Source organism: Anabrus simplex, chromosome 2 (assembly GCF_040414725.1).
Source record: "Anabrus simplex isolate iqAnaSimp1 chromosome 2, ASM4041472v1, whole genome shotgun sequence".
Taxonomy (NCBI): Eukaryota; Metazoa; Arthropoda; class Insecta; order Orthoptera; family Tettigoniidae; genus Anabrus; species Anabrus simplex.
In genome coordinates this window covers 536,825,533-536,840,173 of record NC_090266.1, presented here as the reverse complement: position 1 = coordinate 536,840,173, position 14,641 = coordinate 536,825,533, and the positions used below count along the sequence as shown (strand labels likewise).

General features: G+C 37.0%; 1 protein-coding gene across 6 annotated transcripts in view; it reads right to left on the bottom strand.

Moving 5' to 3' along the window:
• Positions 1-14,641, bottom strand: part of LOC136864211 (tRNA:m(4)X modification enzyme TRM13 homolog) — a 397,328-nt gene that overhangs the window by 171,216 nt on the left and 211,471 nt on the right. For all 6 annotated transcript variants that reach the window (XM_068226212.1, XM_067140912.2, XM_067140913.2 and 3 more), the window contains one exon: positions 4,529-4,714. In XM_068226212.1, coding sequence (XP_068082313.1) covers positions 4,529-4,714 — 186 coding nt within the window. The remainder of the gene's footprint in view (positions 1-4,528; positions 4,715-14,641) is intronic.

The window sequence follows — 14,641 nt, the reverse complement described above, 5'->3', positions numbered from 1 at the left end:
GAGGAACTCCAAAGCTTACTTTACTCCTGGAAGATGAACTATTGCCCATTACTACCCTCCGATACCTATACCTGATGTAAGAACTGAACCACTGCACCATGCCACTGGCCATGTTGAAGTTTCTGAGCTTTGTGATAAGGATATCATGGTCTACTCTGTCAAATGCACGACAGAAATTGACTAGATACATTAAAGTTACCTTCCTTTCACCCACAGCACTCCTACTGTGAACGACCTGCATAAGAGAAATGTATCAGGAAGAAGAAGACTTCTTAATGTCTTCTCTGACTTTAATAAGGGCTGTACAAGTACTATGTTTTTGTCTAAAACCTGACTGGAAAGGGTCTAATAAATAATGTTCAAGTAGAAATTCTAATATTTGAGCATGAATGATCTGTTCAAGACCTTTGGAGAGAGCTGATATGATATTAATGGGTCGATGATCTGAGAATGTGATGGGAGTAGTGACTGCAGGAATGGAATGAACAGTTGTACACTTTCACTGTGATGGGAATATCAAGAGTTGTCAATGAGCTATTGTAGATGAGAACTAATATGGGAGGAATTTCATCCCAGATTAGATCGAGCATTTCAGAACTGATACCATCCTCGCTTTATAATTTTTTCTTACCTTTGTGCAATGCTGATTTCACTTGATTCATGGAAACTGTATTCATTACAAATTTTTCTCAGTTAGACTTTTGTGTACTTTGGTTGGAAATTATTGTGTTTTTATCTTGGAGTCTATCTGAATGGGGGGGGGGGGAGGGGGATAATTAAACTTGTACTGTATCAATACTACCGCTACATCTTTTTCTAGTTATGCCTAGGTTCTGTAAGTTTTGCCACAATTTTGATAAGTTATTGGTAGTCAGTAGATTGTGTGCATGGTGTATTTTAACATTTCTGATTGGCTGAATAGCCTCATTTCTTTGAAGGACTCATCAGCTCTGGTTTTTGAAGTGCCTGAAAGCACAAGCATGTTGAGCCATTAAGTCCTTGATTTCTGCACTTAACCAAATCAGCTCATTGACATTTTACTCGTACCACTCACACTGGAGCATGCCCATCATAAATTCCCAGTAGGAGAGGATTTAGTAACTCAACTTTGTCATCTACTGAATTTAATTCATAAATACATCGCCATAGAACACTTATGGCGTCAAATTTTAGTGCTTCGATACTGATGTTCTTTAGGTCCCTAAAGGATATTAATTTTGGTTTATTCTTAGGACAGTGTAGAGAATATGACATGTATATTAAGACATACTTTGATATACCTGGTGCTGGGAACTGTCCATGCAGTAAGACCTTAGTGGAACAGTTGTGGAATCATTATTATGAATTATGAGTGAAGTGGATAGTTTTCAAGTGTAGAATATGTAAGTTTAATGACTGAAGCATGTCACAAAATAGTTAACTCTCCTAGTATTTGAAAGAAGATTGCAACTGAAATCACCCATTATAATCACATGTTCATACTTGCTTACGTGATCGTGGAGAAAGTGTTCTCATTTAGTAAGAAAAGGTACTTAAATTGAATGGTAGATTACAGCAAACAAATACTTTGCCTGGCAGGTTTCAATACCAGATACATGCATTCAAGATCAGGGTCTACACAGTTACCCGAAGTAGCAAAAATAATTCTACTCCCTAAATCATCTGTAATGCAACCCTCTATACCCTGACCTGTTCGTGAAACCTTGCCGTTGTTTTCTGCAGTCCACAGTAGGCCAAATTTGAAAAGAAAAATGACCATAGCTAATATTGGAGAATACTGTATAAATAGTGAAATTAGAATTACAAAAGTAATGAAAATGGGCAGGTCTACCGAACTATCTGCAAGTGTATGCTGTAGCCAAGATTCACTGATGAGATCAACTTTTACTGCATACAGGATATTACTTACGTCGCTATGGCGACACATAAGAAACTGAGAATTAATATGAAGAATATGAAGGACTCTAGCGTATGAGGACAAAGCTTGTTGGAGTGCAGAAACTGTAGAAAAATTTTGGGATTCACACTCTGTAAGACTTATAGTAGAAGTAAGAAGGCAAGAGGTAGTTCCAAAAACATTCAAAGGGTCAGCACCCAATACTTCTAATAATTCACAAGAAAAGCTTGACGTCAGTTCATCACTCGGCACAGAGTACTCTTTCATGAATAGTGAATAACAATAATAATTTACACAATTATTACTAAAACGTTGGGTAAGTATGAATAATGTAATAAGTGGATGGTACATGGAGGAGGAGAAAAAATTTATATCCAGACAAACAGAGATTACAGACACAATGCACAAGAGAAGATTGACGTTTCATGGGCACCTCTCAAGAATGAGTGAGAACAGACTGACAGAGAGAATCTTCAACTACATCACAACGATAAGCTACCACAAAATGGGTTGAGGAAAAAAGAGAGGACCATGGAGGATGTTGGGACTGATCCAAAATAAAATATATGTTTCAAACTAAAATTGACAATTTGAAGGGTTTCCAGGAAAAGCAAAGTCAAAGGGGCAAGATCATCTGGAAAGAGGAAAGGAAGAAAGTGAAAGAAAGAAGTGTAACAATGAAGAAGTCATGGGAGGAGAAGAAAAGACTAACCAGCAAACCAGTTGTTTTCTGCAGTCCACAGTAGGACAAATTTGAAAAGAAAAATGACCATAGCTAATATTGGAGAATACTGTATAAACAGTGAAATTAGAATTAGAAAAGTAATGAAAATGTTAAACTGAAAAAGAAGGAAAAATTTGACTGTGTGTACTTTATAGGCTATACTGCATTCTGAGAGAGATATTGTACTCCCAAATTTGTAAACACATGCAGGCATGTATTTCTTATAAAGCAGGAAGTAATCTATTGCTTGGGTAAGAGTTAAATTCCTTTCAATTTGATATCAGTTATTAATGTAGATATGTAATGATCCACAACAAACTGGGGTACCTTGACAACTTTGCTCCTGTTTCCTCTTTCATCAGTCATTAATATTAGGATGGAAGTAATTATTTTAGATGACGAGAAATGCACTGAATAGTGGTGTTATGACTCAAAAGTAAAAAAGTGTTAGGGCCTGCATTCAACTGAATTACACATCTGCAAGTTATAATAAGTTAGACAAATATAACAACAATGGAACACAGTATATTATACAGTTGCTGACATTGTTAGCAACAGTGCATCTATTTGACTTTACTCAGGTAGTCCATTGTTGTTATATAATATTTCATGTTTTCTCATTTGATAACTATACTTTCTTGAGAAATCTCATTTTATAACTATACTTTCTTAAGCAATCCAGACATTCATAACACTGCACCTATTTATTGGTGGCTTCAGAATATCTACTCTTGCAGCAGTCAAGTCTTCCCAGATAGTGATACCACTCTCTGCCAGCCTATGCTTCATTCGTAACCCGTCCTATCACTTCGTATAGCTGACAAATTTTACTATGATAAGGCGCTTCACTCCTGGTTCACTCTTCCCTACACAATGAGATCTGTCAATATTGGCACAGAAATGCCCAGGCCTAGCTTGACCCTAAACAGACTGACTGCTACTTCATCAGTGTTCTCTGTTAATGATTTGGGAATACCAAAAACATGAGTACTTCCTCTCCTATGATACTGTTCAAGAGTGCCGGTACGTCTCTGTATTTTGTCACGAAGAGTTCTGAGTTCAACCTCACGCTGATGTGAGCCTTTAGATCATTAACGACTTCTGCACTGAAATCCATAGTAGCCTTAAGCTGTTTGGCCATGGCTTTTGTAACACTCTTGGTTATTGCCTCCACATTAGCAAAGAGAAAATCCTTAGACAGAAGGGCTGCTCTTAATGCTGGACAATAGTGTCTGCCAAGGTCACTTCGTTAGCTGCTCCAGCACCTACCTCAACCCCTGCTCCCATAGTGGCTGCAGTCTTCTTGGCTTTTCCCGTTGTGCAAATATTACTTATGTTGATGAAAATATGTTTTGCTTCTCGAATTAACTTCCCTCAAAAGAGACTCCCTTGTTTTGAATTAACACACAAAGTTCACCTGCAGATATACTTTTCCTGGGAGCACACTCTCACTAGTGCTGACAGCTATTCACCATGACACATGACATTACTAGACAGCAACTATTTATGATGCATTTTTCTATCACTGAGGTGTGCATGGATTCCAAAGAAATCCAAGTTTTCTACCGAGAAATATAACTCTTTTGTATTATCTTATAACAAGTGTTAGATGTATATGCACTTCTAATATTACATTTATTTCATCTGAACTCTCATTTCAGAAATAATATTGCTGATCTACAATGATTAACACAATGATCATCAGTATGTATTTAGCAAGATTTCAACAGACATTCCTGGAATATACACAAAAGTTTTAATGAAGTCAAATTCACAAAGCAGTAATCATGATTAATAAAAGAAAGGGATCCAGTCATTCAACTCATAAATTTAATTTTTATAAAAAGTTAAATATTATCCTCATAAAAAAGAAAAATTAAAAAACCAAGTGATGTGTTCAAACTTACCCCTTCCAGCACCAAATTCAATAAAACATGTGTCAGGCTGCAGCAAGTTTGAATGTTCTATGTGTCCTAATAGGGATGCATTCTGAAGACGGTGCTTTAGTGTTGAAGGACCATATTCGGGATTCTTAAGCTCATCAGCTAGCACTGAATGGCAGTAGATTTCTTTGGCAACTACAGGAATGACATCTGGAATGATGTAACATTTATAAAACAGATTTTTGTGGTAATAGTTCTAATGAGCATGTAATAGCATGACTACTATTCAAGAGATTTTTGTTTTGCGTTGCAACAACATAGACAGGTCTTTTAGTGACGATGAGACAGGGCAGGGCTAGGAATGGGAAGGAAGTGACCATGGTCTTAATTAAGGTACAGCCTGGAGTGAAAATGAGGAATTACGGAAATCCGTCTTCAGGGCTACTGAGTTTGGTTCTTAAATTCACCACCTCACAAATGCAAAATCACAGCTATGTGACCCAAACCGTGTAGCCAACTCATTCAGTAGAGAACCTTTAGAATGAGTACAGTAGAGAAGTTTTAGAATAAATAAGATCAGTCAGTAGCACAGATCCAATATTTTCTTGAAGGTGTACAAAATATTAACATGTTCACTACCAACTACTACACGAGTAGTTTGAATGTCTAGCCAAGCCATTTGTATGCTGAGCTGTTTCAGACTCATGCTGTACATCATTGAATATTTTTGATAACTGCTCTTAAGGTACTGAATTAAAAAATCTCAAAATTTGGTTCAGGAAATTCTCTAGGAGTGCTTGAGTGTATGATATCTGGTGTCACACTTTTGCAGGATGCTGAGAAAAGAGATAATATTTTCAAACCAGTTCGTGACATACTCTTAGTAAAGAACAGGATTTCGAAGATTGGATCCTCAATCCAATACATTTTCAAATCTAGTTTTTTAGTTATTCCTGCCATAAACATTCAACTTTTAGCTCTGAATCGCCTAGTGGCTTCCATGTCTGTATACGAGAGTACTTAGTAAAGGGGCAAGGTGGAATGCTAATCACCTGACTTGTTAAGAAGGAAGCTATACTTTGCAGTGTCGACTCTGTTAAATGTAACTTATTCATAGGTATCTGGTTAGAAATAAACATACATATTTTCAAATAGTGAGTGTGACTTGACAAAATCTGATAATGTTCTTTTAAGAACAAAAAATGTCATTCTTTGTTTAATAGCATGTATATTTATTCCCTGTTAAATAGTGCACTTTTTTTTTTTCGCAGGCATGTTATAGTGTAATATTTATATTAACTTGTGTGATCAAGAGACTGAAAAACTTTTTAAGTTACATAATTATCTGACTGGCATTTTTTTATTATAATAATTTTTTTGTAAAGGGCACCTGAGCCGTAGCTCATACAGGTGCAATACATATCTGAAATACATGTAGCAGAATTAGGAGATAACACAGAATCTTAAGTACACTGATGTTTTACATAAGAATAAACAGAAAGTGAGTTAAACTCATTATAGAGGTACGATACATTTAACGTATACAAGTTACATAGTCAAGATAACTCAGATGTTCATAGCATCTGATGTATGTATTTTACAAGTTTCTGCTTAAATACAAAAAATGAAGCAGCTTGTCGAATATGTTCAGGAAGTGAGTTATACGAGATATGTGCAGAGTAGTACCGTACAGATTTGCTGCCATATTTAGTTAATTAATTCAATGTGAATTTCATTGATACATCTTGTATTGTATGAATGAATGTCAGAATTTGTTACAGATAAAGTATTGGAGTGAACCATATTATTTATAAATTTATAGACCATCACAGCTTAAGCTTTCTGACGTAAAGCCTCAAGTGGAAGAACATTACAATGTTTGTATCGATAAGCAGTTGGTGTCAATGTAGGTAGCTTAAAAAGTATTTTTAATGCTCTCTTGTGTAGAATTTCAACAGTCTGAAATAGTTCTTTACAGCAACATGCCCAAATATGTACCATATAAAGTATATGATTTTGAATAAGAGCATGATAAATATTCTTTAGTAGAATGTTAGTAAGTTTGTATTTAAGTCTATTAAAAATGCCAATTGCTGGTGTAATTTTATTACATATCGCTTGAACCTGATCACTCCAAGACAGAAATTTGTCAAGAATTAATCCTAGGAACATTGTCGTCCCAGCTCTAGGTATTTTGCAGTCATAAATTTTGAGTATAATTTCCAGAGAAAGCCTACATGCTGGTTTATTTATTTATTTGTGTCTTTATTAAGTGGCGAAGTTAGGGCCCTTGGCCCTCTCTTACACTTAACCACATACAATTTCTTTATTTTTACAGTATTAATCTAAAATATCATTGTAATCAATTACTGTCATTGAGATATGTAAGTCAGATAAGGAATTACAATAATACAATAAATTAATTAAGGTTACTACTGATGAAAAATTATAGGATAAATGATATAATTTGATTTAGTCAGATTAAAGTTAGACAATTTAAAGTTACTTTGTTCACAAATATACAGTAGAGTCTCATTAATCCGAACTAATTGGGAACGGAGTCTGTTCGGATTACGAAATTTTCGGATTAACCAGAAAATATTTTCTAATAATAATGTTATTCTTTTTACGTCCTGCTAACTACTTTTAAGTTTCTGGAGACGCCTAGGTGCCAGGATTTTCTCCCGCAGGAGTTCTTTTACATGCCAATAAATCTACTTACACGAGGCTGGCATATTTGAGCACCTTCAAATACCACCGGACTGAGCCAGGATCGAACGTGCCAAGTTGGGGTCAGAAGGCCAGCTCTTAAAATGTCTGAGGAAAATAGTTTCTACAATACAGTACAGCACATACTGTAATTTGAAATGTCCATTCTTTAGCAGTTACATTAATAAAATACTGTATAAAATTACAGTAGGGTACTTAAGAACCTGTAGAGGAGAAAACGACAATGAAAATGACATTAGCGAGTGGATGGAAGCTGACTGTCATCAATTACAAACAGACCAAGAAATTGTAGCTATGGTGGAGAAAGAATCTGAAGTTGAAGAGGAACAGAGTGACAACGAAGAAGAACACAATGAATAACTAGTGTCACATTCAGATGCCGCGGCCGCCTTAGAACTTGCCGTACGCTACATCGAGCAACACTCCGCTGCGGCGTAGCAGCACATGGACTGATGTGATGTTTATGAGACGCTGGTTTAACACTGCATCTTTGAGTAGGTCCCAATCACTACGGTACAAGAAACTAACAGACTTTATAAATATAAACAACCAGTGATTGATGGTTTACGATGTGTAATTATGTTTACATTAAGTTATTCTAGTAAAATATGACTAATACAATGCAAGTAAATCTTCATTTTATAATATGTTCTTTCATTTCAACAAGGAGAATTTTTTAAAAATTGAATATTTCAGTTCGGATTAACCAGACTTTCGGATTAACGGGACTCTAGTGTATTCAAAACAATCCTTAGAAATAAACAAATTCACAAAGAACACACATCGGTTTCATTATCCAGCAGAACACATAGTCCTGTATTAGCTGTGAATGGTGGTGATCTGTATCACACACTAAAACTTCTCCTGGGTCAAATTCTGTAGGTAGTTATGAAGGGGTACCCAAAAATAACCGAAATAACATTGCCGTGGGTGAAGTTTGTGTAGTACGCATTTCTGCCGTTAAGCGTGTATAGCGCAACTCATTGCCAGTTCAGTGCTGGCTGTGTTGTCGACCTGGCTTGTTCTGTTCATCTGCAGTGATTGTTTATGCTAGCGCTGTTTTGTTCTTGTTTCATTTTTTATGACGGCAAGTTTAAGTGAACAACGTGCAGCTGTGAAATTTTGTTTTCTACTCGGTAAAAATGCTGCTGAAACTGTTTTAATGTGGAAAACAGCTTACAAAGATGACACCATGGGAAAAACTCAAGTGTATGAGTGGTTTGCTCGGTTTAAAAATGACGACATGTTGATTGATGACAAACCTCATTCTGGACGTCCATCAACTGCCCGAATGAATGAAAATGTTGAAAAAATTCAAGAGCTTGTGCTCACAGACTGTCGACAAACAATTGATCAACTGTCAGAGATTAGTGGGTTATCTTGGAGCTTGGTTCAGCAAATTTTAACGTAAGATTTGGGAATGAAGATGGTTGCTGCCAAGTTTGTTCCTCGCGTTCAGACTGACAATCAAAAAGAATGTTGAGTTGAAACATGTCGTGTTTTGAAACAACAGCTTGAAACTGATCCAGATTTTCTGTCAAAGGTCATGGTGCTATGGTTACAACCCAGAAATAAAGCAACAATTAAGCCAATGGAGGACGTCATTGTCACCCCATCAAAAAATTGTCGTCAAAGCAAATCAAACATCAAAACAATGGTGATTTGCTTTTTCGATGCCAAAGGGTAATTCATTCAGAGTTTGTTCCTTCAGGTCAGAATGTCAATCAAACCTTTTCTTTGGAAGTTTTAAGAAGATTGCACAACAGTGTTTGCCAGAAACACCCGATTTGTGGCAGACAGGAGACTGGTTTTTCCACCACGACAACGCACCCACACCCGCACCCGCACATACAGCCATCTCTATTAGATAGTTTTTGTCTAAAAATGGCATGGTTCCACTGCCCCACACATCTTACTTGCCTGACCTGGCTTTGTGCGACTTTTTCTTACTTCTATGCAAGAAAAGGGGCATGAAAGGACAATGATTTGACAAAACTGAAGAGGACAAGAAAAAAATGAGGGAGGAGCTTGTAAGCCATTTCCAAAAATGACTACAAAAAATGTTTCGAACAGTGACAGCACCGGTAGGACAAATTTATTATTTGTTATGGAGAGTATTTTGAAGGGGACAAGGTTGTTTTGTAAAAAATAGAAAATATATAGCTTTTAAAAAATAATTCCGTTTTTTTTATGTACTCCTATTCAAACTTGCTGTCACTTTCTCCTTTCACTGGTATGCCTATATATTCACCCAAGTCTTCACTGAGCAACACATCTAATATTTCATCAATTTCCAAACTTCCTTTGTAAGGTGTAGCTTTTGTTTATTTCACAACACACTTGTCAACACTCAAATAATTGTATGCTTAGAAACATGATGAATCGCAACTGCTCGATCTCAACATTCGTTCAAATAAAAAGTACCAGACACATGGCCTTCACATCTGCAAGTAAGGAGGGTGAAGAATATACTTCATTTATCTGGCCTCTATAGGTCAGAAGCATAACTACAATAAAATATGTGATGTTTAAATTTTGTTAGTCCCCGTGAAAGCTCATCCGACTTAGGTCGGATACAGGAGTGAACGTGTTAAGATGGCAATATACTATTCTTATAAATTAGTGAACTAGTGGTAAATACCACATAACAGACAAGACTCAGACCACTGCTCAACATGCAACAGTGTGTTCAGAAGACACTTCCATAAAAATGATAGTAGAAAATTATAATAGAACATAATGTGACCATGAAGTTGAAACTTGGAAGGATCCTCAGCCTCCCTGAGTTAAATGCGATGAGAAGGAAGATACATTTCTTGCCTGTTATATTCATGTGATCGTTGTGTACGGTAACCCTTTTGATAATTTTCATTTCTATTAGAGCATAGTAAGATAAAATAGTACTAAAATAGTACTGTATCCATTTTGTTGGGAATCCTTGAGTAGTTCTTGCAAATTTCAAACTTTAATTGCAATTTTCATTTCTGTTTGTGCTTAGTAATAACCTATTGTAATTAGGATACGTCTGAAGGTAGTTTAAAAGTTATTGTAGTATCTTACTAGAAATTAGCGTGCATATTCTTTGTAATTAAAGGCAGTTTTCATCCTCTTAGGGTGTTGTAGGATAAAAATATGGTACGAACAATTAGTATTGTAGAGTAGTAGTATATTAATTACCTTATTGTCGTGTGATCTTTGTGTACTAACATTTTCTTTTTTCTTTTCATTATTTCGTAAAGAATGGCTAAGGAGTGCAAGTATAGGAAATGTAGGTGTGGCCAGGCATTAAGGAGTATGAGGGAGGAGTTGGAGAGTTGAGGGAGATACAGTAGAAGTCCACTATAACGGGTATGGCATATAACGAGAACCCCGTTATAATAACGGTTTTCTTTTTGTCCCATCAAAATTCCTATATTAAACTGTGTATTATCCTTCAGTTACAGCGACAACCATATCACTGATGCATCCGTAATTACAAGCGAGTAAGGATATGCATTTTTTTCGTTGCTGACATTTATGCACCCAGCGATTATAATGCATGCGATCAATCCTCTTCTGTATTATTTTCTCGCTATGTACACTTACGAGCTCTCTCCTCGACATACGAAGACGATGTCGGAGTCGATTAGTAATACCCGTCGACTGCTGTTCCATATAGAAATATGGAAATGAAAGGGGAGAACATGTGTTTGTAATAAATGCATGAATAATGTGTCCGATAGCAGTTGTTAACTCTTAAAATAAAAGCTGAAGTAAACTATCGCTTAATTTTCGCGTTAAATACTACAATAAGTAAGAATGGGATACATCTCAAGATATTGCAGAAGGCATAATTGATTTCAGGGGTTAGTTTTATATTTTCTCACGCCTGGTTAAATTTCGGAAAGACTATTATCATGTAAATTTATAGCGAGAAAGTTTATCATTTCTCTACTGGCACTTGATATAGGTTTTCATGGTAGGCCTACATACGCGGTTAGGTTAGTTGAGGTGAGGCTGGTTGAATAAGAAAACTGAAGCGTTTGCCACAAAATGTGACTTTTGAAATTGTTTTCTCGCTGTGTGCACTAGCGAGCTCTCCCATCAACATTGGAAAGCGATGTCGGAGTCGATTAGTAATACCTGCCAACTGCTGTTCAGTAAAGAAAATTAGAAATGAAATAGGAGAACATGTTTTCGTAACATATACGCAAATAACGTGGTCGATAACAGTTATTAACGCGTTAGAAATAAAGGCTAAGTAAACGATCGCTTAATTTTAACAGTCTACACTGAAATTAAGTACGAATGTGATACACCTCAAGATATGGCAGAGCGCATCACTGATTTCTGTGGATAGATTATATGTTCTAGCGTCTGGTTAAATTTCGGTAAGGCTATTCCCATCTAAATTTATAGCAGGACGGTTATCACTTTTTTACTGGCGCTTAATATATGTCTTCATGGTACATGCGGGGTTACGTTATGTTAGGTGACACCGTTTGAATAAGAAAACTCTAGTGTTTGCCACAAAATGCGACCTTTAATATAGTGTTCTCACTATGAGCGCTTGCGAGCTCTGTCGTTGACATTCAAAGGTGATGTCAGAGTCGATTAGTAATACCCGTCAACTCGCAGAAGACCCGAATGCTTACAGAAGGATTGTGATGGAACAAACAGGTTTGAAACTCATGACAAGGATCCTAATGAAGAGAGGGATGAATAAATTGGATCCACTGTGACCAGAGGAGCAACCTGGGTTCAGATGGAAAATATCTACAACAATGACACTGAAGAATTTACTGAATCACATTTGTCTTGCATTAGGAATACCAAGAGGCAAATTATTTGTGGCATTCATTGACTATTCCAAGGTATTTGATTGGGTAAACAGAAGGCTGCTCATAGATAAGCTGGAGAAGTTAATCGGAACATGTAATGTTACAACACTCATATCAAACCTACTGGCTGAGAATTATATACAGGTGGATGATGGCATTGGGTTGTCAGACTGGATGCCACAGACTATAAGAGTTCTTCAAGGTGATCCACTCAGCCCTATATTATTTAATGCTTTCACCTCAGATATAGTGTCAGAGATAAAAGAAAAGTCAGATCAAAATTAGATGTATGGCTTTTCAGGCGTTTGCTCTATTAACCAGCATTTCGTCTTAGGTTTGACACTAGACTCGTCATAGTTAATAGAGCAAACGCCTGAAAAGCCATACATCTAATTTTGATCTGATTTTTGATATGCTCTATTGGTGGAAAAATATCTAATTCCCTCTATGGGAATGTAGAATTACCATTTGGAATTGCTAGGCGGGCATTAATTCCATTGTGGAGTTTTATCTCCCGTATGCAGTTATCAGACTGTGCCACACAAGAGGCTTCTGATAAGTTCACCTGCATACACCCCAGCATCAGTGGGTAGGGTCTGACACATCCCACTCTGACGAGTCTAGTGTCAGACCTAAGACGAAATGCTGGTTAATAGAGCAAACGCCTGAAAAGCCATACATCTAATTTTGATCTGATTTTTGATATGCTCTATTGGTGGAAAAATATCTAATTCCCTCTATGGGAATTTAGAATTAGCATAAAAGAAAAGACCGACACAGAAATGTACTTGTATGCTGATGACATGGCAATAGTGGCTGAAGACATAACAGAACTACAACATGCAATGAACTTGCTAGTGGACTGGGCAAACAGAGATGAAATGATAATTAATAAAGAGAAACTAGTCATATTTAAGAAAGGATGTAAACTAAAGGAAGCAGAGCACCTATCGTGTAATATCGCCTGCCTTCGCAGAATTAGCTGTTTCAGATACCTAGGTGTAACCTTGCGGACCACATGCAGCAGTTTTAGGATCCATATAAGAGCTAGAATGATTGCAGCTCTGAATCATATACGCATTCTTCATATACTTGGTCACATAGCCTACACACACAGTTTATGTTTGGTTCATGAAATACTTTGGTTTTACACATCTTGAAGTGGAATCCGTGGACAGCCAATCTCGTAACTATATGTTTCAGTTGGTAGCCCATTTCCATCCATTTCCGATCTGTCATGGCCTCCGTTGTCTAAAAGTCTTCCAAAAGTCCCTCTTTTTTCTCTTAATTTATGCTTCAGTTTATCATATGCTGTGCCTCCTGGTAAAATAAGATTATATCTCAGGTTCTTAATCAGGAAACGCAAGTTTTGAACAAACAGATTGCCGTTCATACCAATTTTAAGGTGTATGGGGTTTTTCTCGACTTTTACGAAAAATCGGATATAATGACAATCCGTTATAGCGAGTATATTTTTCGACATTATGAATTCTCGCTATAACAGACTTCTACTGTAATTAGGATTTTCTCAGAGGACAGGAAGGAAAGTAGGCATCCTTCAAACAATGTACAGGATACAGTAGGTGTAAAAGAGGAATGGGAAGGAAAGGGGGGAATAGTAGAAGACAGATGGTCTAATGTTTTAAGGGGACGGACATTGCAGGCTAAGGATTCTATTCAGGATCAGAATTCAGGGCAGGTGTCTGTGAGAAATCTGTATGAGTCACTGCAGGTAGAACAACAGAGGGAAGATGAGGAACAGGAAACTGTTGCTGAGAAGTGTGGAAGTAAGGGGAAAGGAAAAGGTAGAAACGGGAAATGTAGAGTAGAGGATAGGAAAAGACAGGTGGAACAGGATTATTGGAGGGAGAAAAGGGAGAAGGAAATCGCTTCTGCAACCGTCAGGAAAGATAGGGCTGACCAAGAGGGGAGGGGAACAAATGAGGTGGGTAGGGTTGAGGCTCTAATCGTGGGGTATTCTATAGTTAGGCATGTGGGGAAAGTATGTGGAGGAAAAGGAACCATGGTAGAGTGTTATCTAGGAATTAGGTTAAGGCAGATATTGAGGAAAGAAGAAGAGAAGGAGGAGGGAACGGAGAAAGTGGTAGTGTTTTACGTTGGTACCAACAACGTACGGCAAGCAGGAATAATTACCAGCATAGTTGGGGATGATGGGATCTGGCAAATGCAGCACGGGTGAAGTTTAAGGAAGCAGACATTGTTACCAGTGAAATACTGTTTAGGAGGGATACTGACTGGAAAGTGATTGCGGATTTAAATGAAACTATGGAGTGGGTATGTGGGAAACTGAGAGTGAGATTTCTAGATCCTAATAGATGGGTAGGAGGTAGGGATCTGCACTCTGATGCCCTTAACATAAACCGCAATGGTACGTATAAGTTAGGAAATTTGTTTAGATGGGTTATAGGGAGGTACATGCAAGGAAACAGGATGGTCTAGGGAGCGTAGATTAGGGTACAGGGATCTGGAAGTCAAGTAAGGATGACATAAAAATATTAGTGTTGAACTGTAGCAGTATTGTACAGAAAGGATTAGAATTAAGTAATTTAATAGATGTATACTTACC